Raw genomic sequence first — 25,969 nt, 5'->3', positions numbered from 1 at the left:
GTGAGGTTGTAATCTTGCGTCCTTCCCGTATGTCCACTGTGAAAAGTAAAAGCGCCTGTTTCTGTTTGTTTCTTTGGCAGTGATGTTGCTGGACACGTCAGAGTCGACCTCGGAGCTGGGCTGGACCACGTATCCGGACACAGGGGTGAGTTCTGTCCCCGCTGCTGTTGTGCGCTGTGCTGCTGGGACTTTGGAGGAGTCCAGTGCGAGTCCAGTATGAGTCCAGTGCGAGTCCAGTATGAGTCCAGTATGAGTCCAGTATGAGTCCAGTACGAGTCCAGTGCGAGTCCAGTACGAGTCCAGTACGAGTCCAGTGCGAGTCCAGTACGAGTCCAGTGCGAGTCCAGTGCGAGTCCAGTGCGAGTCCAGTACGAGTCCAGTACGAGTCCAGTACGAGTCCAGTATGAGTCCAGTATGAGTCCAGTGCGAGTCCAGTGCGAGTCCAGTGCGAGTCCAGTATGAGTCCAGTATGAGTCCAGTGCGAGTCCAGTACGAGTCCAGTGCGAGTCCAGTGCGAGTCCAGTACGAGTCCAGTGCGAGTCCAGTGCGAGTTCAGTGCGAGTCCAGTGCGAGTGTGTCATTGCTCCAGAACCGGCAGGACAAGGGAGACTCACACTGACCGAACTAGTAATACAGTTATATTCAGTTATAACTATGAATATGTATTCATGTAGTACTACCTATTTTCCGGACTATAAGTTGCTCCAGCCAAAAAATGCATAATAGAGAAGAAACATATATAATTTGCACTGGAGTATGAAATAAGGTTGCAAGTGCGAAAATAACAAATTATTTTCATTAAAATAATTGTTAATCATCAATTATTATATTATATTACATATAAGTCGTTCCGGAGTATATAAGTATAGATATAAGTATAAGACGCAACCCGGCCAAAACTATGAGAAAAGGTGCGACTTATATGCATGTATGCATGTAAGGCCAAATGCATGTATTCATACATGTTTGAGTCATCTTTATTCTCCACAATTACCACTACATTTCCACTGCTTTGTGCTCGATTCATTCGCCAATATGTATAATATACATATCGGCAAATTATTTCTATATAGTTTTCTTGAGCAGCGATACGCGGAGGATTCAGCGACATCGCGCTTTTAGCTCAAAGGAGAACCGAAAAAAACAAAAACTGTGAATTGTAGCGTTCCACTTTGTTGCGATGTGACGTTTACCGTGACACACTGCGAATGAACAGGTGAAAACCGGCGCTGCGGTTTTCCACAGGAAATCAGCGGGCTTGTTCCTTTCATCAACCGGCCCCTCCCACTTCCCGCTCCGATCCAGGAAAGTCTGGATCCGGAGCACGTAGACTCCGTCCAGGTTTCTGATGATCCAGTCACGGGCACATAGGCAAGGCAAGGCAAGTTTATTTGTAGAGCATATTTCATACACAAGGCAATTCAAAGTGCTTCACACAGCAGGAAAAATGCATTCAAATCACAAAGAAATTACAGAAACAGAAACAGAAATACAATAAAATTAACTAAATTAAAAATCATCAATCCAACTGATTGTCTAAACCAATAAAATCACAAACGAAAGAGAAGAGTGCAAAGAAAAAATCCTTTCAGTCATATGCGCAGCTAAACAAAACTGTTTTTAGCTTAGATTTGAACATTGTCAGAGTTGAAGCCTGTCTCACATCTTCAGGAAGACTGTTCCAGATTTTAGCTGCATAAAACTGAAATGCAGATTCCCCATGTTTTGTCCTGACTCTGGGCACCAGCAGGAGGCCGGTCCCTGAGGTCCTCAGAGTCCGAGATGGTTCATATGGCACTAACATATCCAAGATGTACTTTGGTGCTAGGCCATGGAGAGACTTGTACACAAGCTCAGCTGCTTTAAAGTCTCTTCTCTGAGCCACAGGGGCCAGTGCAGAGACCTGAGAACAGGACTAATGTGATCATACTTCCTGGTTCTAGTCAGGACCCGAGCAGCAGCGTTCTGGATGTACTGCAGCTGTTTTACAACTCGTTTGGAGAGACCAGTGAGCAGGCCGTTACAGTAGTCTAATCTACTGGAGACAAACGCATGGATAAGTCTCTCTAAATCTGGTTTTGACACTATATTTTTGATTTTGGCAATGTTTTTTAGATGGTAAAAAGCTGCTGATGTTATTGATTTGACGTGGCTATTAAAGTTCAAGTCTGAGTCCATTATTACCCCCAGATTTCTAATTTGGTTTGTAGGTTTTAGAGCGAGACTCTGGAGGTGACCGCTAACACTTTCTCTTTGTTTCTGTGGGCCAAAAACGATTATTTCAGTCTTGTCTGAGTTCAGCTGGAGAAAGTTGTTTTGCATCCACACACTGATCTGTTGGATGCAGTGACAGAGTGAATCTACTGGTCCATATTCACCTGCCGATAGTGAAACATAGATCTGAGTGTCGTCTGCATAATTGTGATAGGACACATTTTCACTGCGTATCAACTGACCTAACGGCAGCATGTAGAGGTTGAACAGTACATACAGTATTTATAACGTCTCTCAAACGTGACAAAAACATTCTCACTCCGATCTCCTCATCATGCCGAACAAACGCTCAAACTTTTTTCAAACCCTTTTTACATGAACAGATTAATGTTTTGCACTTGTGCCATGTTCGTTTTGACAGTGTAAAAGATGAGAGTCGGTGGTGGATAAAAGCGCAGAGTGTCGAGGTGTTAAATGGCTGTGGGCCACTCTCTCCGCTCTCTTCTGCTCCACTGTTAAGCTGCAGATTCTTGTATTTCCTCCTCCTCCTCAGCCCCCGTCTCCGCTCTCCAAAGACCCTTCATGTGTGTGTTTGTGTGTGTGTGTGTGTGTGTGTGTGTGTGTGTGTGTGTGTGCGTGCGTGCGTGCGTGTGTGTGTGTGTGTGTGCGTGTTCGTGTGTGCATGTGGTTGCGTGACTGTGCCAGGGTCAACTCTCGGGTCAGTTCAAATCATTGGTGTGTGAGTGATTGTGGCTGAGACTTAATATTGCTCCTAATTACACTCGAGCACATCGTCGCCGTCGTCGCTGTCGTCTGCATACGTAGTCCATAAAATATTCAAAGTACATCTGAGAGGGGAAACGGCGCCGTGAAGTGTTGCGGGCGAACCCAACGGCAAAGAACTGGATTCAAAGTGTAGAAGTAATACAAAGAAAAAAAGTCCTTCGCTGAGCTCGTGCGAATCAGAATAATCATTCTTTTAATAATCAGCACTTGTTACCAAAGCTATACACAGGACACGCAACCACGTCTTAAAAGATATATATTTTGAGAATTTTCTGAAAAATATTCTTTATATATTCTCTGTTTTGGTAGTCGTCCGCCCATATCAAAAGTAAAATTGCCACTCACCTAAATGTTAGAATACTAGCTCGCGTAGAGTCGATTGTTTGGTACGCGGCATCGCAACGCGGTTTGACTGCGAGAGCGGGGAAGATGATGATTGGTTTGCCTCTTCCCCGAACGCCGCAGGAAACGTTTGAGGAGACGGTCGTGGAGCGGGGTCAGAGACGGCAGCCGATCCCACGCACATCCCGCAGAGGGAGGCTGAGCTGTTGCTGTCTGGCGAACGATATCGAGTGCCAAATTGTACGTCGGATAGATATGTGCCCGGCCGTATGAAACCCAGTTACATGTCTACCCGGAGACATTTTGAGTTATTCACAGATTCTGAAAGTGTGAATTCAAAGCTTTCCAATGATGTCTCACTCATGTAGATCTGATAATATTTGAGTAAGTTGTGGTCATTTGAATGTAAACAACTCTCAAACCCATTCACTGAGAAAACGGCTTCCAAAGTTTCTCACCGGAGTGAGCCCAGAGTCACAGGGGGGCTCATTTGCATCTCATTGAGATAAGCCCTCCCCCCTGTCACACTGACACCACCTCCCCCTACAGCTGTCACTCAAGACTCAAGAGGAGTGTTGTTATTGATGGTAACTGGACTTGAATCAGAATTAGAAGTTACTGTATTAAAATGGAAATACTTGGATTACAAAAGGCCCTGAATAGAATCAAAGAATCAGAATGAGAATAGGGTTCATTGCATTTGTCGATAAACATAATTCACAGGTGATTCACCAACAATGGTGCACTGAATGATTCAACACAAACAACAAAAGATAAGATAAGAGCCTTTAATGTTACAACGCAGTAGATACAGGGGGAAAGGACAGATAATTTATAGGAAGTTTAAAAAACACCCTCAATAGAAGAACTCTTATAAACAGATGCCAGAGCCAGGTATACGAACTGCAACATATGAGATAATAGACATCATAGGTACACCATCAGAGTCCAATTACGTCCGCAGCCTCTTTTGCACATTCGTCTTCTGTGCTGTGACTCTCGGCGCTGGGCATGTGATGTCTTTTGCCTCGTCAGCACAGAAAGGCCTGATTTTTTCATGCAGGTAGGTCTGCCTGTCAATGTTCAATCCAGGTGGGACCAGGACATGGAGATTGTCAACCGGAGGCAGAACAGCTGTAGTGCGTAGTAGCTGATATTCCAACAGCACACCAAAACGTAACTTTCAAGCGTGTTTGTGATGCCATTTATTCTGCATTATTCACATTCTGACGATTACGTCGTATTTAAGACTTAAAACGCGGAGGAGCGGGTACGGCCGGGGCTAGCGGCGCTACGTGGCTAGCTAGCTTGTGATGGCTCAACAAAACAGGCACTCACAACACAAACACGACCACAACAGCACACCAAAACATAACTTTCAAGCGTGTTTGTGATGCCATTTATTCTGCATTATTCACATTCTGACGTTTACGTCGTATTTAAGACTTAAAACGCGGAAGAGCGGGTACGGCCGGGGCTAGCGGCGCTACGTGGCTAGCTAGCTTGTGATGGCTCAACAAAACAGGCACTCACAACACAAACACGACCACAACAGCACACCAAAACATAACTTTCAAGCGTGTTTGTGATGCCATTTATTCTGCATTATTCACATTCTGACGTTTACGTCGTATTTAAGACTTAAAACGCGGAAGAGCGGGTACGGCCGGGGCTAGCGGCGCTACGTGGCTAGCTAGCTTGTGATGGCTCAACAAAACAGGCACTCACAACACAAACACGACCACAACAGCACACTAAAACAGGCGTATTTAATATTAATCATTACTTACGCCATGAGGAACAGGAAAGTACTTCTGCAGACTTCCGTGCCTCCTATGAAAAAGCTTGTCCGGGCAAACTTGCGCTTCTTCTGGGGCTTTTTCGTGGACGTCGTCAGCTCAGAAGTGATGACAGAACGTCTGTTTGCTTCCATATGTCCGATAATTCTCATATCCTGCCACTCTCTTTCTGCTGCTAATGAGTCGCTCCGTAGCTTGTACATGAGTTCTGGAGTGAGTTTCCCGCTACACGATTTGCTTGAGAGTAGAGAATTTTCTTTTCTTCTTGAGTAACATTTGCAGTCAAAGTTACGGATCTTTTCCAACTCTTCGTTCTCTCCTGCAAAAGTAACCGTGGCTATAGCGTCTGTTATTTCACGCTGCAGCTCTTCGGCGTGACCGGGCGCTCCTTCCTCTGTCCAAAACCCATCTTCCTCCTCATCTAAGGTCAGCCGTAGACTAGGGATATTTTCCAGCTGGATGAAATCACGTTCGTCATCTGTGAGGTCATCTTCAGATTCAGAACTTAGATAGTCATCTGGATAAGCGGACTTTTCGCAGAAATAATCCAAAAGCGTGGAGCTGTAACAACCTCTGTTAAGCTCCGAAGCGATAGCAGAAGGATCCATTTTTCAACTGATTTTACACAGCGTGTGTTGCGTGTCCCTGTGTTGCTGCTTATCAAGTAGCCATGCGGCTGGCGGCTCAGCCCATTGGCTGACTACAATAGCGCAGCTGTTCATATGGAAATGCGGTCACACCCCCTCTGCACGTCCAGAGAGCGCCCGAAAACACCACATTTTAAACGGCTTTATTTATGCTTTTAATGCTGCAAATACTGTTATCTGATACATCGAATGGCTGGTCCATATCTTCAACTAGCACATTCTGCAAAAAAACGAAAATCACAAATTTGGGGAAAAAAAAGTAAAATGCTGTTTTTCTCAGTTTCACCGAGGCCGACTTGGTCCGACAATTCCGATGGCGAGGCACATATAAACATTCCACGTCAATCTCTCTTCTAAACTGTGAAGAAAAAACATCTTGAATTTGCTGTAGTGCATTTATTACCGTACTTTCCGGAGTATAAGTCGCTATAAGTTGATAAATTGCAGCCAAAACATGCATAATAGAGAAGGAAAAACATATATAAGTCGCACTGGAGTATAAGTATATAACATTTTAACAGTTATTCAGATAACTATAGCATAAAGAACATGCTAACAAGTTTACCAAATCATCAGTTTTACCCCAAATCACTAAATCCATTGTATTCTTCTTCCTCTGTGTCATTTCTAAACAACTCCACAAACTCCAGAGGTAGAAGTGCAGATTCTTCTTCTGCGTCGCTTAGAACCTAGAGCGCCCTCCTGCGGTTGTCATGTGCAATGCTGTTGCCAGTGTGAAAATAACTAATAATATCACATATAAGTCGTACCCCGGCCAAAACTATGTAAAAAGTTGTAAAAATGTACAAACTTATAATCCGGAAAAGACGGTAATTGTTTGATGGATGTGGATTAATTGATGGATACTAGAGCACTATAACTGCTAATTTATCTGTACCTTATGGTTGATGTAAAGTGCAATAGATGCGTAGACATGTGCAGGATGTGTGTTTTTTAACCGGGACTGGGAGCAGTTTGCAGGTGCCTCAGACTGTGAACCTTTTGATGAATGTTTATGGTAAATTGTATCACATTGGTTTGGTCAAGTTTGCATACTAACTCATCTAGAATGAAAGTACTGGAAGGTCCCAAGTTATGTATATACGTGTATAATTCTTAAACATCTCGCAAATAGGTAATAATGAGAGGTAATAATGATAATAATGCATTTTCTGGGCACTCAAGGATGCTGAACACAATATTCAAAACATTGGAAGGGTTAATGGCAGTAGGCTAATTGAATGGAATGTAAAAAAAGAGATTTTGCAGTTGTGGTATTCAAAAAATTTGAATACCCATTCATCTATTCAAAATGAGCTCAAGAGGAGACAGAAAAGTCCAGTGTACCGTATTTTCCACACTTTAAGGCGCCCTTAAAAGCCTTTGATTTGCTCAAAAACAACAGTGCACCCTATAGTGCGGAAAATACGGTAGTCTCTCAAACGAGGGTATTTCAGTATTTTTGTGGTAAAATGTACGGTCCATTCACATACTTGAACCTCAATAAAGACATTTACAGATCAAGTTTAGCTCATTCCTGATGCTTTGTTAAAATATCTTCTGACCGTCGTTATTGAGAGGATGCAAACTAATATAGAGGTCATTTTTCATTCTTTTTTTCCCTCATTATTGCACCCGTGTTCACAAAGTACGTAGTCGGTAAGATTGAGAAAATGTTCTTGGATGGCACACAGTGAACTTTCCACCTCCAAAGTTACACTGATACTGGGACTCAAAACTGTCTATAAAAACCACGAGGCATCAAGCGCAAACGTCTTCAAAGCCCAAAGTAAACAGTGGAGTCTCTGTCTGAAACATCTGGCAGACGCCGCTCGCCGAAGCCAACGCCGCCGCGGGCCGCCATTATCGCCCCGGTGTGGCCCTCTGCCGCCGACCATAATTGTGCACGGGGCTTCATTAATTAGTGGCTGATGTAGTTTTGGGGATTGGTGAACCGCTCCTGGCAGCTGCAGACGAAGGACGAGCTTTATTTATCCGGTTTGTCTGCGTGTGAAGGAGAGAGAAGAGAGGGAAGAGGGAGGAGAGAGAGGGAGGGAAGAGGGAGGAGAGAGAGGGAGAGAAGAGGGAGAAGGGAGAGAAGAGAGAGGGGAGGGAGAGAAGAGAGAGGGAGGGAAGAGAGAGAAGAGGGAGGGAAGAGAGAGGAGAGAGAAGAGGGAGAAGGAAGAAGAAAGGGAGAAGAGAGGGAAGAGGGAGGGAAGAGGGAGGAGAGAGAGGGAGAGAAGAGGGAGAAGGGAGAGAAGAGAGAGGGGAGGGAGAGAAGAGAGAGGGAGGGAAGAGAGAGAAGAGGGAGGGAAGAGAGAGGAGAGAGAAGAGGGAGAAGGAAGAAGAAAGGGAGAAGAGAGGGAAGAGGGAGGGAAGAGGGAGGAGAGAGAGGGAGAGAAGAGGGAGAAGGGAGAGAAGAGAGAGGGGAGGGAGAGAAGAGAGAGGGAGGGAAGAGAGAGAAGAGGGAGGGGAGAGAGAAGAGGGAGAAGGAAGAAGAAAGGGAGAAGAGAGGGAAGAGGGAGGAGAGAGGGAGAGAAGAGAGAGGGAAGGGAGAGAAGAGAGAGAGGGAAGAGAGAAGAGGGAGAGCAGAGAGAGAAGAGGGAGGGAAGAGAAGAGGGAGAAGAAGGAGAGAAGAGAGAGGGAAGAGAAGAGGGAGAAGAAGGAGAGAAGAGAGAGGGAAGAGAAGAGGGAGAAGAAGGAGAGAAGAGAGAGGGAAGAGAAGAGGGAGAAGAAGGAGAGAAGAGAGAGGGAAGAGTGAAGGGAGAGAAAAGAGGGAGGGAAGAGAAGAGAGTGAAGAGAGAGGGAAGAGAAGAGGGAGAAGAAGGAGAGAAGAGAGAGGGAAGAGTGAAGGGAGAGAAAAGAGGGAGGGAAGAGAAGAGAGTGAAGAGAGAGGGAAGAGAAGAGGGAGAAGAAGGAGAGAAGAGAGAGGGAAGAGTGAAGGGAGAGAGAAGAGGGAGGGAAGAGAGATAAGGGAGGGAGAGAACAGGGAGGGAAGAGAAGAGAGTGAAGAGGGAAGACAAGAGAGAGGGGAGAGAAGAGGGAAAAGAGAGAGAAGAGGGAGGGAAGAGAAGAGAGAGAAGACGGAGAAGAGAGAAAGGAGAGGGAAAAGAGAGAAGGGAGAGAACAGGGAGAAGAGATAGAAGAGAGAGAAGAAAGCGAAGAGAGAAAAGAGAGAGGAAAGAGGGAGAGGACTTTTTCTTTTCCCCTCTTTCCTCTCCAGTGCAGGGATTGGAAGTGCTCATGAGATGGAGATATGGTTATTTGACCCCAGGGCTCCAAACTGAAAGAAGTAAAAGAACAGACAAGGAAGGACGAGCGGGGGGGGGGGGGAGAAAGAAGAGAGAAAGAGATGGAGAGAGAGAGTCTTTTTAACCCAGTGCTCATGATTCCCCTCATAAACCGTCCCTTTCTTTTGCTTCAGGCGTTTGCGTGTTTTTCTTGCCTCTTGTCGTACTTATTCTCCCGAACGTTACAGACGAGCCGTCGCGTCGTTTCGCCTTTCAACGTCTTATTTATCCTCTTTTGAGTTGTGTAGTGTACTTAGTTTAGATGTATTTAGTTAGTAGATCTATATTTGTTGTGTTGGTGAATCCTTTAACCTGAAATGAAGTCACATACATTCAAATAACAACAAAATCTCAACCTTCAAACATGGATTTTGTAAAAATTTTGATGGAAAAACTGTATTGTGTGTAAGAAAAAAATCATTTTTATAGAGTTTTTGCGATCTAACTATTTCTGGATCACTTGAAAAATTTAAATAATCACTAATTGTAGCCCTAGGAAATGCCTTAACACAATTATGAATAAGGGATTGCCTCACAAATGCTCAAAAGACTTAATATAAATACTGTATTTTCCGGACTATAAGTTGAACCGGAGAATAAGTGGCACCAGCCAAAAAAAATGCATTATAGAGAAGAAAAAAACATATAAGTCACCCTGGAGTATGAAATGTGGTTGCAAGTGTGAAAATAACAAATAATATCACATATAAGTCGCCCCGGAGTATAATTATAAGTATATAAGGCTGAGCAAAATAATAGGTCTGTTTGCCGTAACCTGACTGACCCGGTATAAAACTAGCCGACTAAAAAAAAAGATCAGCATTTTGTTAAAAAAAAAAGGTGTGGAATAATTTTTATAGCACTGGTAAACCTACCTTTCATCCTAGGGGACAAATAACACATTGCTCAACGCGTCTTCATTTTTGGTCCTCCATATGCTTCTGTATTAAACAGACTATGCAGGAGTGAACCTATATTGCCTTTTATTTGTTGATTTGGCTCTGTCAGCGCCACTGGCCTGGCCACCGCTCATACCGTTCTAAGCCATGGTGTGGCTTCATTTAAATTTGACTTGCGCATTGCATTCTGGGATTGAAACACGCCCAGCAGCGTCATCACAATAAACGTGACGGCGCCCGTGTCCCCCGCATGTTCCCCCCGCTCGCCTTCACTACCAAAATAAAGGATAACGGCGTACAGAAGGTCGATTGAAATATCTTAAAATCGGGAGATTTAGTTTCCCGATCGGGTTGATCTGGACGTTTTCCGTCATTGACTGTTGAAACCTAACCCCTGGACTGTTGAAGCCTTACCCCTGGACTGTTGAAGCCTGACCCCTGGACTGTTGAAACCTAACCCCTGGACTGTTGAAGCCTGACCCCTGGACTGTTGAAGCCTGACCCCTGGACTGTTGAAGCCTGACCCCTGGACTGTTGAAGCCTGACCCCTGGACTGTTGAAACCTAACCCCTGGACTGTTGAAGCCTGACCCCTGGACTGTTGAAACCTAACCCCTGGACTGTTGAAGCCTGACCCCTGGACTGTTGAAGCCTGACCCCTGGACTGTTGAAGCCTGACCCCTGGACTGTTGAAACCTAACCCCTGGACTGTTGAAGCCTGACCCCTGGACTGTTGAAGCCTGACCCCTGGACTGTTGAAACCTAACCCCTGGACTGTTGAAGCCTGACCCCTGGACTGTTGAAGCCTGACCCCTGGCGGTCACTCTGAGTCAAAAAATGGCAACATTTTGATTTTTTTTTTTTGCCTTCAAAGTAAAAAAAATAAGAATTTACCTACCGACCGACCCACTTGAAAAATGTTGGGTCGGGTTACAGCAAACAGACAATTTATTTGGGGTAGCCTAAGTATAAATATAAGTATAAGTTGCACCCCGGCCAAAACTATGAAAAAAAGTGTGACTTATAGTCCGCAAAATACGGTACAAATAATACGTGATATGTGCCCTTTAAAGTAGTAAAAGTCTCATTTAAGACATATCAGTAAGCATAGAGTGTGTGTTCAGTTGGTCGTAGTGTGCGTTTGCATATGTCCTGTGTGTGTGTGTGTGTGTGTGTGTGTGTGTGTGCGTTTGCATATGTCTTGTAGTGTTTGTGTGTGTGCGTTTGCATATGTCCTGTAGTGTTTGTGTCCCCGGCTCCCTCGACCTCGCAGCCGCTCAACGACGCTCTGGAATTTCGGTTCAAATCAAATCACAAAGATGAGTCGTCCCTGTTTTTCTCCCAAGTTCCAACGTCCCCGTCCCCTCATCCCCCCTCACCCCCCCTCACCCCCCCTCACCCCCCCTCTCCCCCCCTCATCCCCCCTCATCCCCCCTCATCCCCCCTCATCCCCCCTCCTCTCAAATCATAGAAAAAACAAAAGCTCCATCAGGAGGGTGAATGGGGCATTGTGGGCTTTCTGTTCCTGTTAAAGGCACAATGGACAATCGGCGATTTGAAAACACAAGTGGAAGTGCGCATCCGCACTCCCCTGTGCGGACTGATACAACAGCGCGACGGACCGCATCACATCTCTCGTCTCCCGTAGATTTCCGTCTCTTATGAGACAGCTCGAACTGTCTTTCTCCGTCTTCATTTCGTCCCGTACACTGAGGGAACTATATTATGATAGATCAATGCGCTTAGACACGCGGAAACGTGCTGCTCATGAGGACGAGCCGCACGCGGCTGCAGGTGAGCGGTAGGTGCGTTTTATGATTGATACGTGGCAGGACTAATCGGCCGTCCATGCCACGAGGAAATAAGACTCGGATTTGGGGCAAAAAAATCATCCATTCAACCTTTAAGAATTTGAAATCTTTTATTTGTGGACATTGTGTAAAAACATTTTTCTTATATATTTTTTCTCCAATTGTTTGACTGTAAATTGCTTGGATAACCAACCTCAGCATTATTCAGGACAATCTTTTATTTCGGACACAAAAAGGTCCATATAGAACCCTAACACCTAACACTATTACCCTTAGAACAATTAAAAACAATTAAAAGAACATGCAAAAGTAAACAACCATATAATAACATACTAATAGATGTACAAACCTATTACTTTTATTTTGTATTTCTGAAACTCTTGCATTTAATCAAGTTTTTAATTTAAATTAAAAATTAATTTAATTTTTGCAAAGAAAAGACAAAAAACAAATGACAACAGAAAAAAAAACAGAGAAGGACCAGAAAGCGACCAACAAGACAGAATGAACAGAGGAACATCCATAAACAAACATCACGGCACGTCGAACCCAAAATAGTGGCCCGACCCAGTCCAAAGTCCATTTCCATCCTCCGTGTGTCCATTATAATGTCAGTCAGTCCTTGATCGAAGATGTAACTCATGTCATCCATTTCATCATGACGGCCTTTTTCCCAGCCGCCAGAAATATGTTTCATTTCACGTTTATGGGATGGATTAACAAACATCAATCAGGCCTGACTTGACTTGATTAAAAAATGCTATTCAGTTCGGTTCCTGTTCTGCTGCAAAGGACAGAAAAACAAAGACTTCAAGGGAACACAAACACTTCACCTTACGCCATGTCAAACCTGTATGAAGCGCCTCAAACAGAGGAGCACATCGTTCCCCAGCCTGGTGTAAAGAACGACCTCTGTCTGAAGGTCTTTCTAAGTACTAAGCATTAACCTAATGTTCTTTGTATAGTTTTCAAATGTTAGTCTATGGTATCTGCCAATCAATCCATGCAAGTAATGAGTGCAGACGTTTTATTCAGAGGCTGCTGTGGTTAGTGAGATCTCATCTTTGCTTAAACGGTGCTGCCATAAGGAAAGTACCTGTCTTTAGTGTCCCCAGATATCTGTATTTGTTTAAAATCAGAAGTACCCACATTTCCATATTGAGGCTGGATCCGTGTCACAATCACAATCCACCTCTCTCCTTTTCAGATTCAAAGTTTGCTGTAAATGCCATCCTTTTACTCATCCAGTGTCTCCCAACTTTGTTCAAGCCTCGCCTTCCCATGCAGCCTGTTTACTCCCCCCCAGAGTGTCCCCCCCATCTCTCATCCCTGCGTCTGACAAGCCTCTGAATCGCTACGCCGTCCCGTCCATCCGTTTCCCTGACAGCTCCCCAGACCCTTCTATCTGCGCTCGGATCTGATCATTATTCCGGACGTCGGGCGCGCTCCGTCATGTGCGAGGCCGTTCATATCTGCTGTCAGGGCCACAAGAGGCGAGCCCGCGAGCCCGCCGCGCAAACAGCCCCGCGGGGTGAAAGCGGCGCGGCAGGGGGTTGAGACCTTTTGTCCCGTCGCTATTGTCGCGAGGTGAATAATGATGATGAGGCCTAATACATAATTCCTGTGTGATACAACAGGAAAAGGCCCTGCTTGTCAGTCACGGCCACGCAGCCTCGAATCAAAGTCTTTTCATCTTTTGAGCGGCTGTGCTGAGTAATTGGCGCGGCGTGAACGTGCGGCCGCATTAACACGTCTGATACGCGGCTCGTTCACAAAGGTGGCGCCGCCCAAGGTAATGTGGCTTTATTACTCCGATTCGCCCTGTGCCAGACAAAATGTGGGTCGTTACGCAACATCCCGGCAAAAGAAAACCAAGGCAAATGGAACTGAAACATTAACGCAATCTTCAACGTACTGCAATCTTCAATCACTTTTTTTTCCTTTGGCCTTACATCAGACACACTGATGGTTGTGTGGCATAAGCAGGGGGGGCACATGTGCAGAGCCCCTCTGGCCAAAAGACTACAACAGGGCTATTCAACTTCTTTTTCCAGAGGGACAGATTTTTGGTGGGCCAAGGCCTCTGGGCCAGAGGTGTCTTGTCACTACGGTAACATTTTGGGTCAAACACCAACACTGGGTTTTTGAGAAATAATGTACAAAATTGCCCATCCAGGACTGAACCGGAATAAAACTAGGACTAACCCAGAACCAAAACAGGTCTAAAGCAGGATTAAAAACACGCTAAACCAAGACCAAACCAGGTGTAAACTAGTGCGAATCCAGAAATAAACCAGTAAACAAGATTTCATTATTATTTTTAATATGTTGACGATGGATCGTGGGCCGGATTTAGTTGCTTGGAGGGCCTGATTTGGCCCTTGGGACATATATTGAATAGCCCTGGACTCCAGGCTCATTTATGCTCCGTACGTTCCAAACCTCTGTGTTGTTCTGTCCGTCATTTGGTCCATCTCCTCTAACACTGTTTAGTCCTGTTTGTGCGTAAACCACTCTTAAATAGTCGCGGTCTAAAGACGCTAACGTTAGCCGCTTTTTGAAAGACTACTGTAACTCTCTGCTTGCAACGTGTCCTGAAAGCTCCATAATTGTTTCATCTGCTTTTCATTGTTTAATCTGCATTCCATTGTTTAATCTTCCTTTCAGCGTTGCTCTTCAATGCAACGGCTGTTGTGATTTGGGGCGTTACTAAAATAAATCGAATTGAAAAGTTTCCCATCTGAGGCGGATCTGAATAATCCACTCTTCCCCAAAGTGAGATCCAAGTTAAATAAACCATGTATGATTAATATAAGTTCATAAATACTGCAGTGTCACTCAGGAATGCTCAGTCTCAGTGTGAGATAAGCCCACCATTATTCCAGTTCCAGCTGAAAACGTCAGTTGCTTGTGCTCGTGAGGGTTGAACATGAGCTCCCCTCGACTCCTCGGAGCCTGGACGGCAACGGAGCTGTCCATGTGCTGACCACTGGGGACAGGAATGGACGGTCTGCATTAAAAGGAAAGAAAAAGGTGCAAAAATGACAAATTAACGCTTCTCTCACCTACAATTCTTGGCTCTTTTCCACCAAACAAATTTTGAAAAAGCCTTCATGTTTGTTTTTCTTGAGGCTCTTTTTCTTTCATTTGTGTTCGATTCTCTAACTAACTTTGCGTTGTTACTTAACTGAATGCAGACTTGACATTATTATTATATTATTATAAGCAGTTATATAAATGTAACGACGCGTGAAGATCTGTTTCCGTCTCAAAATGGAGCATAACGAGCTTTGCGTGTGGATGTCCTGCTCACGCCACACGATCCACTGCCTTCACGACATCGTTAAGACGTGTATCTGATGAGTTTTTGAGTGGCTCTTTCCTACTCTTTTTTAAATAGTCGAATGTGTGACAGATGAAATGTTTTTGCGTCGCTCTTTGTGCTTCTCTTGCCTCTTCGTCGTCGTAAATGTGAATTCGTCTTCAATCGACTCCCCTGGATTAATAAAGGTTAAATAAAAGCGGCATCCCGCTGCCTTTTTCCACCATCCAAATCAATAGACCATTGACTTATCGGCGTCCCGCTCTCCCGTCTCGTCAGGCGCCAGTCTTGACACAAATTGATCACGGTCTTGTTAATACTGTAATTGAATTTGCTCGTGAAGGCTGAACTAAACGGAAAAGAAACATGTTATATTTGAAAAGGCGGCCCCCCCACAAAGCATCGCGCCCGAAGCCCCCGCCAGAGAGCTAGCACCAGCCCTGCACGCTGACACACTTTGGGCATTTATTTTGAACAATACACCTACACACGGTATGTTTGTCTTTGGGCAGTGGCACGATGAGTACCTGGAGAGAAACGCAGTAACAGAGAGTATGACTGTGTGAGTCAGCCGGCCTCAGGGTAAAACCTTGGACTACTTACAGAGAAAGAGGTACAAATACACTTAAAATACACTACGAGCTGTTGTTTTTTTGAGCTCAGTGTGGTGTTCAGGGCTGTGGTCGACCGTAGAAGTCCTCGGTCTACTAAAGACATGGCCTGCGCTTTGATTAGTCGAATAAAGTGAGCTCTTGAAACTGTTCCCTGTCTCTAGAAGTGTTAGGAAACAGCATTTTCATGAAAAGGCAGATTAAAGTCTCACAAAACTCCAGGTAACTCACTCATCAAATAATGTGTCGACTGTTAAATATGTTGGATCCACTAAAAGTAATGTTGTACCTTTTTATGATGCAGCCTCTGGAGTGATGCTGCTTTTCATATTCGACTGTATTCTTCACTATATTCTTCATTCGGCTGCTGTTTTTTAAAATTATTTTATGAAAGGCAGTACTTTTTAAGAGCTTCCATCTTTTGAAAAAAAATTATAATTTGAGTTGGTTTGCAGTGTAAATTTGAAAACCTAAATATTAAACTAGACATATCATGAAAAATATATCAAAAACAAAACAGCACAATGTTTACTCTTCATTTAATTCATGCATGTTATAAGTTATAAGTAATCTTCAATTGTCCTTCATTTGAGGCTTGAGTGCTCAGAAAATTACCGTTTTCACCTACCCCCTATCTTGTGATTTTAATTGATGTATATGAACAAATGTGATAGTTCAATATTAAAGTAAGTACATTTCATTTATCTTGCGCTTTTCACAAACCAAAACTTAAAAATACAAACTATTTTTTATAGACTCGCACGTGTTTATTAAGAACATGTTTGTTGAGGCCTAAACTACACGGTTAAGAGATATTATATGTATAAATGATATTGCATTTTCTGTGGTGGACATTATAATGATGAATACAATTACCCTTCAGTTCAGTTCACTTTATTTAGTTATTCTTTCAGTCCTATTGCCCTGCGTTTCTCATTAGAAGAGAACACGATCATTCCACCTCTTCCATATCGTTAAAATAAATAATTATTAGATTTCTACACAAGGAATGACTGACATTTTCTGTGTTTTAGAGTCTATAGTCCAGATGATGATTACTATTATCAAAATACAATTACTTTTATAATCAAATAGTCACAATTAGTCAATTGATGGTGGTTGCAGCCCTATTTCTTACTTACTAAATTCAGCATAAACCTTAACAATACCATTATCAACCATCTAGAAAATAATGATATGCCTTTTCACAAATAAATAAACTAGAACAAACCAGACAAAGAGGATAAGCTGCTCACTGTCCCGTCGTCCTCCCTGTGTTGCAGTGGGACGAGGTCTCAGTTCTGGACGACAAAGCGAAGCTCATCCGGACGTTCGAGGTGTGTAACGTGAACCAGAACGCTCGGCTGCAGGACAACTGGCTGGCCACGCCCTTCCTGCTCCGCCGATCCGCCCCGAGGGTCTTCGTCACACTCAAGTTCTCCGTGCGGGACTGCGCCAGCCTGCGGTCGCCCTCGCCGTCCTGCCGCGAGACCCTCACGCTGTTTTACAAGCAGGCCGACTCGCAGAGGGAGCTGGAGAGGACCTGGGCCGCCGAGGTAACCATTAAACATCTCATATATATCCTTATTCTTCAAGTAGAGGTGACTAAGGACATCAACATCTCATATATATCCTTATTCTTCACGTAGAGGTGACCAGGGACATCAAACATCTCATATATATCATTATTCTTCACGTAGAGGTGACCAAGGACATCAAACATCTGATATATATCATTATTCTTCACGTAGAGGTGACCGGGGACATCAAACATCTCATATATATCATTATTCTTCACATAGAGGTGACCGGGGACATCAAACATCTCATATATATCATTATTCTTCACGTAGAGGTGACCAAGGACATCAAACATCTCATATAAATCATTATTCTTCAAGTAGAGGTGACTAAGGACATTAAACATCTCATATATATCATTATTCTTCACGTAGAGGTGACCGGGGACATCAAACATCTCATATATATCATTATTCTTCAAGTAGAGGTGACTAAGGACATCAACATCTGATATATATCATTATTCTTCACGTAGAGGTGACCGGGGACATCAAACATCTCATATATATCATTATTCTTCACTTAGAGGTGACTAAGGACATCAAACATCTCATATATATCATTATTCTTCACGTAGAGGTGACCGGGGACATCAAACATCTCATATATATCATTATTCTTCAAGTAGAGGTGACCAAGGACATCAAACATCTCGTATATATCATTATTCTTCACGTAGAGGTGACCGGGGACATCAAACATCTCGTATATATCATTATTCTTCAAGTAGAGGTGACTAAGGACATCAAACATCTGATATATATATATCCTTATTCTTCAAGTAGAGGTGACCAAGGACATCAAACATCTCATATATATCATTATTCTTCACGTAGAGGTGACCGGGGACATCAAACATCTCATATATATCATTATTCCTCACGTAGAGGTGACCGGGGACATCAAACATCTCATATAATATATATATCCTTATTCTTCAAGTAAAGGTGACCAAGGACATCAAACATCTCAAATATATCCCTATTCTTCAAGTAGAGGTGACTAAGGACATCAAACATCTGATATATATCATTATTCTTCACGTAGAGGTGACTAAGGACATCAAACATCTGATATATATCATTATTCTTCACGTAGAGGTGACCAAGGACATCAAACATCTGATATATATATATCCTTATTCTTCACGTAGAGGTGACCGGGGACATCAAACATCTGATATATATCATTATTCTTCAAGTAGAGGTGACCGGGGACATCAAACATCTCATATATATCATTATTCTTCACGTAGAGGTGACTAAGGACATCAAACATCTCATATATATCATTATTCCTCACGTAGAGGTGACCAAGGCTGAGGAACAACATAAAAAATGCTACAAAAAGAGCTGATTAAAAATAAAAAGCAAACAAATTATGCTGTAAACTTTCAATTACTAGTATGAGGTGATATTTCTGCACTTTTTATGTTTAATTTCACAGACATTTCAACATTTTTCTGACATTTAAACCTCAACAAATGTGTTTAAAGACATGTTTTAACACGTTCCTGCTGGGTTTACATAATACATAAACCAATATCATTATAAACCTGTGGGAAATGCTTTGTTACTATGTTTTTTTTGTCTGTTTTTGCTGCTTGTTTAGAGAAAGGAAATGCGTTTGTGTTTCGGAGTTGACATAAAATACTTCTGACACTATTGTAAAAGTGTATTTCCTGATGATTCGCGCGCAGTATTTTGCAGTATCTCCACGTCTCGTCAATGATTTAATTGGCTCCGTGTGCCATGTTCCGTGTGTAGTATTGAATTGTGAGGTGCGCTGTTATTCTCAGCCCCAGAGGTAAAACACAATATCATTAAAGAAAGAGCCACCGTTGAATTATTCATGCGCAAAACGGATCAATACGTTTTGATGTCCTTCAAAACTCCAGGCCAGATCTTGTTATCCCAAAGTTCCTCTTCAGGCGCAGACACAAAAGCCACAAGAGCCAGCGTTCGTTTCTTCCTGTTTGTATCACCACACGGGGACATTTCTGTGACACTGGTTCATGCGCGAGTCTATTACAGTTCAGCTCCGTCAAGTTCAGACGCCGAAACGCGACGTCCCATATTCTAAATCCACATTTCAACCCTTCTCGACGCTGCAGGTCTCTGTGACTCTGAATGATGACTAATTGCTTTTGAGGAAAGTGCACAAGAAACATCAATCGATATTCAAAGTTCAGTCCCCTCTGTCCCCTACTGTCCCCTCTGTTGCTACTGTCCCCTACTGTCCCCTCTGTTGCTACTGTCCCCTACTGTCCCCTCTGTCCCTACTGTCCCCTCTGTCCCTACTGTCCCCTCTGTCGCTACTGTCCCATCTGTCCCCTCTGTCGCTACTGTCCCCTACTGTCCCCTCTGTCCCTACTGTCCCCTCTGTCCCTACTGTCCCCTCTGTCGCTACTGTCCCCTCTGTTGCTACTGTCCCATCTGTCCCTACTGTCCCCTCTGTCGCTACTGTCCCATCTGTCCCCTCTGTTGCTACTGTCCCCTACTGTCCCCTCTGTCGCTACTGTCCCCTCTGTCGCTACTGTCCCCTCTGTCGCTACTGTCCCCTCTGTCTCTACTGTCCCCTCTGGGGTCCCCTCTGTCGCTACTGTCCCCTCTGTCCCTACTGTCCCCTCTGTCGCTGTCCCCTCTGTCGCTACTGTCCCCTCTGTCCCTACTGTTCCCTCTACTGTCCCTACTGTCCCCTTTGTCTCTACTGTCCCCTCAGACGCCAAAACGAAACGTCCTATATTCTAAATCCACATTTCGCTGCAGGTCTCTGTGACTCTGAATGATGACTAATTGCTTTTGAGGAAAGTGCACAAGAAACATCAATCGATATTCAAAGTTCAGTTGTATATGAAAATGTTGTCAATTTGTGTTCGAAAATGCGCCAAATGATGATTTCCTGACGAGCTGTAATCACTCGTCGGGGATTCACTCGTTCCAGAGGCGACGCGGATGCGAAACACATGTTTACGATTGACTAAATACAACAATGTGTCACTTTGGCCTTTGGCGGCGGCGTTTTTAACCAGCGCTAATGATATCTGCGCGCCTGAAAGTAAACAGCAGTGACCACTTTACGCTGATGACAGGAAACCCACCAACGCTTTGACTGAAACAGAAGTGATTTTAATGGTAAACACGGCTTGACTCACTGTAAATGAGAGCGCGTGCCACGGGGGAGGCATTCAGCATTTGAGTTGATATAAATGCATTTCTCCTGATGGAAATAAGATGCTTTTTAAAAATGCAAATGGCCTCTGATGAGGAGCGGGGTAAAAGAAGAGCAGGAAGTCGTGCACAGACCCCCAGTGGAGCTGCTGCTGCGGCGTGAACACTTTGTCAATGAGACGCTCCAGGAGAAACCATCTGAAGCAGAATACTGCTGCACTTTTATCTCACCTTTTGCTCCTTTTATACTTTATTCAGTGTATTGAGCCCTTTTCTTTTGTCCAAGACTTTTTAGCATCTGACTGACCGCCTGACTAAAGGAAACACATGTATTTGTGACTACTCTACTACTACACAGCTCTCGTGTCGGTTTGTGATGAAATACTGTGCGGTTGTAAGTATCACATCATAAGATTTGGGTAAAATGATAAAAATTGGCCTTATATATCGACGGGGCTTATCAGCCGTTCGTTGCTCTGGTTTCTATCCAAAACATATCGGTTGATCTCTACCCATGAGATACACATCATAATTACCCTCTTTTTCAGGGCTTTAGAGCGCTCCTGAATAAAAGCAGCGGCAACGAAATTTACAAAGAAAAAATAAAATTGTACATTTACGTATATATATACACCTGCATCTTATTGACACCTGTCAATAAGCTGCAGGTGTCCATGTTGTAACGTGAGATATTTACACGTATAGTACTCGGTAGTGATGCTCCGGCTGTCTTTTAAACAGCGGGTCTTGCAGTTTAATTAGACTAATTTCTCAGTAAATATGAGTTGGATTGTAATAAAACACACAACAGTTTGAAGGTTAACACACAGAGGACATGTCTGAGCTGTCCCTACTGTCCCCTCTGTCGCTACTTGTCCCCTCTGACGCTACTGTCCCCTTTGTCTGTCCCTACTGTCCCCTCTGTCGCTCCTGTCCCCTCTGTCCCTACTGTCCCCTCTGACGCTACTGTCCCCTTGTCTGTCACTACTGTCCCCTCTGTCGCTACTGTCTGTCCCCTCTGTCCCTACTGTCCCCTCTGTCGCTACTTGTCCCCTCTGACGCTACTGTCCCCTTTGTCTGTCCCTACTGTCCCCTCTGTCGCTACTGTCTGTCCCCTCTGTCCCTACTGTCCCCTCTGTCGCTACTGTCCCCTCTAACGCTACTGTCCCCTCTGTCCCTACTGTCCCCTCTGTCCCTACTGTCCCTTTGACGCTACTGTCCCCTCTGACACTACTGTCTCCTCTGTCCCTACTGTCCCCTCTGTCGCTACTGTCCCCTCTGTCCATACTGTCCCCTCTGTCCCCTCTGTCCTTGATGACTCTGTGTCTTCACATCTGGTTCATCTGCTCCTGAGCTTGTGCTTAGCCAGTGAGTGTTAAGTTGTAACATTTGTGAAATGACATTTACACAGAAAGATGGTCAGGTCTGGCCAAGAAAGTCTCATTTCACTGCGGCAGATTCTAAACTGCAGCGCTTCCACTGTCCACTGATGTCTTCTTCTATAGTGTGTCAAACGCTTGCACTTCCTGCTAGAGTCTGGCCGTTAGCCTGTCAAAATCTATCAATTAGACGCACCCTGGTATGGGCCGCAGGGGTCAAAGCGTGGGGGGGAAATATTAGCGAAATACAGTATTCACCTCCAAAATATTGTTCCTAACATCAATTAAAGACTGATAAACTAATTATTGTGGCAAGCCTACAACAACTTCTGCTAGTGTTGTAGCAATGCTAAAATGTCGGTTTTAATACCAAGGAAAAGGCTTGATACTGATTTTCATACTGCAATCATTAAAAAAAATAAGTATTTTCTTTACGTTATCATGTAGGCATTTCTGAAAAAGCTCAAAGTTCATTCTAAAACTGTTCAGAAAAGGTCACATTCCAGCCTGTTTATGTGTGATTAGTATCGAAACAAGGATCTAGTTTTGAAACTCGTTTTAAACTGGATTAGTATCTGATTTGTGATACTTTCGACAACCCTATGATCGTGCTACTCTTACTGAACCATTTTCAGACCTGCAAGTCGAAGAAGTCCTTTGCCTTTACCATAGTTCATTCTTCTCACGTTGCCGCTTCTTTGTCTGTGTCCAGCCGTCCAGTGGCGACCGGGAGACGAGGGAAGGCTGGGTGAAGATCGACACCATCGCCGCCGACAAGAGCTTCTCTAAAGTGGAGCCGAGTTCGCCGCACCAGTACCAGCCCAACAGATACAGCCGCATCAACATGAAGACGCGCAGCTTTGCCCCGCTCACACGCAACGGGTAATCACCGCGAGAAGGGTGCATTTTGTCTTGTGTTAGCGCTTCGCCGTTTCCCATCCACGTACTGACCGGGTCCCAGGCTTTTTATAGAGCGTTACGACAACAGCAATTTGCGGAGTGCACGGAGAGGCTAGCAAAATATACACGCAAAGTACATTAATTAACTCGACGGAATGAATAACGATGAGAGTAAGGCTGTAGTTGACTGAAGAAATGCTGCGTGGATTGATAGATTGACTAAGATTCGGATTATTATTAAGCACTTAAAAGAGAAGTTGCGTATGAGTAAGTTGTGTTTTCATTTGTTGACACGATTCACCCCCAAAGTAGGCGCTTTAGTAAAGGTCTAAACTGTGATTATCCATCTGTATTTCGTGTGTGAGACTCGGCTAATTCCCTTAATAAGGAATGAATGGAGCAGGAAGTGGAGCTCTGCATTTTTGAGGCAACAGGAACAGCCTGAAAAGGGCCTATTAACATCTTTTGATTAAAAAACACGCTGTACCTGATGTTTACTGTCTAGAAAACGTGGAAACAAAAGTAGTTCATGAGTTGATTCTAAACGGTTTGCAGCAGTCCAATGATATTATTCACTTCTACACTAAGGTGAATTTTGCCGTCATGGTATGGCTAACAACAACTAGCATGCTAACCGCGCACTTCCTGCTTCACAGAGAATAAATATCTGTATTGGAACTAAACTGATTGTACTTGGATTACATGAAAACAAATGTGTACAGTCACTTTAAAAAGATTTGTTGTAGGATAATTCGTTTTTTGTTTGTAAAAGGTTGGTGCCCTATTTAGCATTAGCATCTTAAAGAGCCTGTGCCAGAGATGTAAAAGCAGCTTTTGGGGCTAAAATGAGAACACAGGACAAAGTGCATTCTGCATCTAATTATAGAGTGTTTTATTATTTAAAAACCAGGAAGTGCACTGTTAGCATTATGGATGTAGCAATCTGCAACACTGTGGTATTATTGCGATATTCATTTCACGTTACATTATTTATTGCGATATTGTGGCGAGGCAAACAGGATTGTAGAAACACTACTTTTTCCTTTAAAAATGCCTTGACAAGCATTTGTGCAAATCATATTCCAAAGAATGAATGCTGCGTTCCCTTTGTCGTCGGAGGTCGGAAGAGAGACTTTTTTCTCTGAGTTTCTTTGTTCCAGCGTCAATTTCGAAAAACAATGAGCAGTTTATGAACTTTAACGACTCAAAACAAGTATTACAAACCAGGAAAGTGCTCAAACCAGCCAAAATACGGATCAAATTCAGTTTAATTTTTGCTTCTGATGACGTTAGCTCAGTGTTGACGTTAGCACCAATAGCATCGCATAGCATTTTAAACTGCAGAGGCTCAACGGAAATCACTGAAATGTTGCAAAGGATCATGGTCTATGTAGTTCCTTATGTATTTTTAGCAACAAAAGAACACATGTAAAAAATAGAAGCTTATAAAGTAAATGATTGTTACGTTTCTAATTAGCATGCTAGTTGTTGTTAGCTTTATCGTGACGGCAAAACTCCCTGGAGCTTCTGGAAATGGTGAAAAGCGCATACAAACTCATCACAATGAATAATTAGGATGCTCTGTGATATTTGCTAAAGTGAGGAACACCTTCTGACCTCTGCAAACACTTAAAAATTAACTAGCTCTGTTTTTCCACCATTCTAATCTCTTCACTCATTCACTCCCGCCTCGTCCACCAGATTCGTCCTGGCCATCGTGGACAGTGGCGCTTGCGTCTCTCTCATGGGCGTGTCCATCTTCTATCGCCGCTGTCCCGCCACCAGCCTGCACCTGGCGTCGTACCCCGCCACGCCGTCCGGCGCCGAGCCCACGGCCCTGGTGCCTGTGGCGGGTGTGTGTGTCCCCCACAGCAAAGCCCAGGGCGGCTCGCCTCGCATGCACTGCAACGCCGAGGGAGAGTGGATGGTGCCCGTGGGGGGCTGCGTCTGCGATCAGGGGTACGAGCCCAACCACAACGGATCGGCCTGTCTTGGTAAGAAACACACCGGAGTGCGCGTTCTTTCACAGAACAATAAGATAAGATAATCCTTTATTGTCCACACATGGGGAAATGTAATTGTTGCAACGCAGGTAGATACAGAGGAAAAGAGCAGATAAATTATAGGAAGTTTAAAAAACACTCTCAACAGAAGATCTCTTATAAACAAAAACTCTTATAAACAAAAACTCTTATAAACAAAAACTCCTATAGACAAAACCTCTCATTTCCCAACAAGGGATGGAGGGGAAAAATGATTAAAAAATAATAAATAAATAAATGAATAAAAATAAAAAACAGCTCGCGTAAGACAAGATAATACTAATAATAATAATAATAATAATGGAAAAATAAACACTCTATTCTCATCAGTTATATGCACATGAATGTGACACCATTGCATATTATGCATTATTAAACACTACTTTTGACAGCTTAGCCATGTTATTTTCTGCAGTACAGCTCATACTATTAGTGCCTGAAGAGACGGCGGCAAATTAGGGTTTTCAAAAGTATCAAAAATCAGATACTTATTCATACTTGAACTCTAGATACTCATCTGAGCAAGTATCAAGTATCGAGACAAAAAATGTCCCTTTTATACGACAGAATCTGAACTTTCCTGAACAGTTTTAGAATGAATTTATCAGAACTAGAATAAGACAACAGTGTTTATTAAAGAAAGTACTAGGGCTGTTATCGTTTAGCTGTGCGGTCGATTAATCAGTCATTGATGTCTTAGTCGACCAACATTGTTATTAGTCGGCTAATTATTTTCTTAATTATATGTGAGTGAGTTAACTGAAGAATCATGAGTTTAAACTAATTTATTTACCTCTAACATGTAAATACACAGTTTTCTAGTGCTTTTCTGTATAAATAGTTGTTTTTGCGTGAGCTCCTGTGCTGTCGTTGTCTTTAGAGTGCAGTTTGGCTTAGATACATAGCTTTGATAGCTTCTGCCACGCTCACTTCCTGTCTTTAGTCGACTACAGCCCTAGAAACTACTATTGTGCAGTGTTGAATGTGTCTATTGTCTAAAACCTTGACCTAAAGAGTATTATCCTTTGTATCGAATCAAGTTTGAAGGTTTTGTATCGTAGCAGCACCACTGTATAAGTATTTTGTATATAAAATGCAGGGCTGGTCCAATATGGATTCTTTAGAAAATCTAACATTTGTCTTGCTGTTGTAACCGATATCCCAAATTTAAAAGGAC

General features: G+C 43.5%; 1 protein-coding gene across 1 annotated transcript in view; it reads left to right on the top strand.

Moving 5' to 3' along the window:
- ephb6 (eph receptor B6) overlaps positions 1-25,689 on the top strand; it is a 51,692-nt gene extending 26,003 nt beyond the window's left edge. Inside the window, exons 2-6 of the mRNA XM_072460764.1 lie at positions 81-145; positions 17,004-17,276; positions 22,563-22,732; positions 24,452-24,744; positions 25,673-25,689. Coding sequence (XP_072316865.1) covers positions 81-145; positions 17,004-17,276; positions 22,563-22,732; positions 24,452-24,744; positions 25,673-25,689 — 818 coding nt within the window. The remainder of the gene's footprint in view (positions 1-80; positions 146-17,003; positions 17,277-22,562; positions 22,733-24,451; positions 24,745-25,672) is intronic.
- The last annotated feature ends 280 nt before the right edge of the window (positions 25,690-25,969 follow it).

The sequence above is a fragment of the Eucyclogobius newberryi genome, unplaced genomic scaffold, assembly GCF_026437365.1.
Source record: "Eucyclogobius newberryi isolate DKJ021-1_F unplaced genomic scaffold, fEucNew1.0.hap1 SCAF_3, whole genome shotgun sequence".
Classification (NCBI taxonomy): Eukaryota; Metazoa; Chordata; class Actinopteri; order Gobiiformes; family Gobiidae; genus Eucyclogobius; species Eucyclogobius newberryi.
Note: the sequence above shows the minus strand (reverse complement) of the source record. Positions and strands in the feature narration are given on the sequence as shown.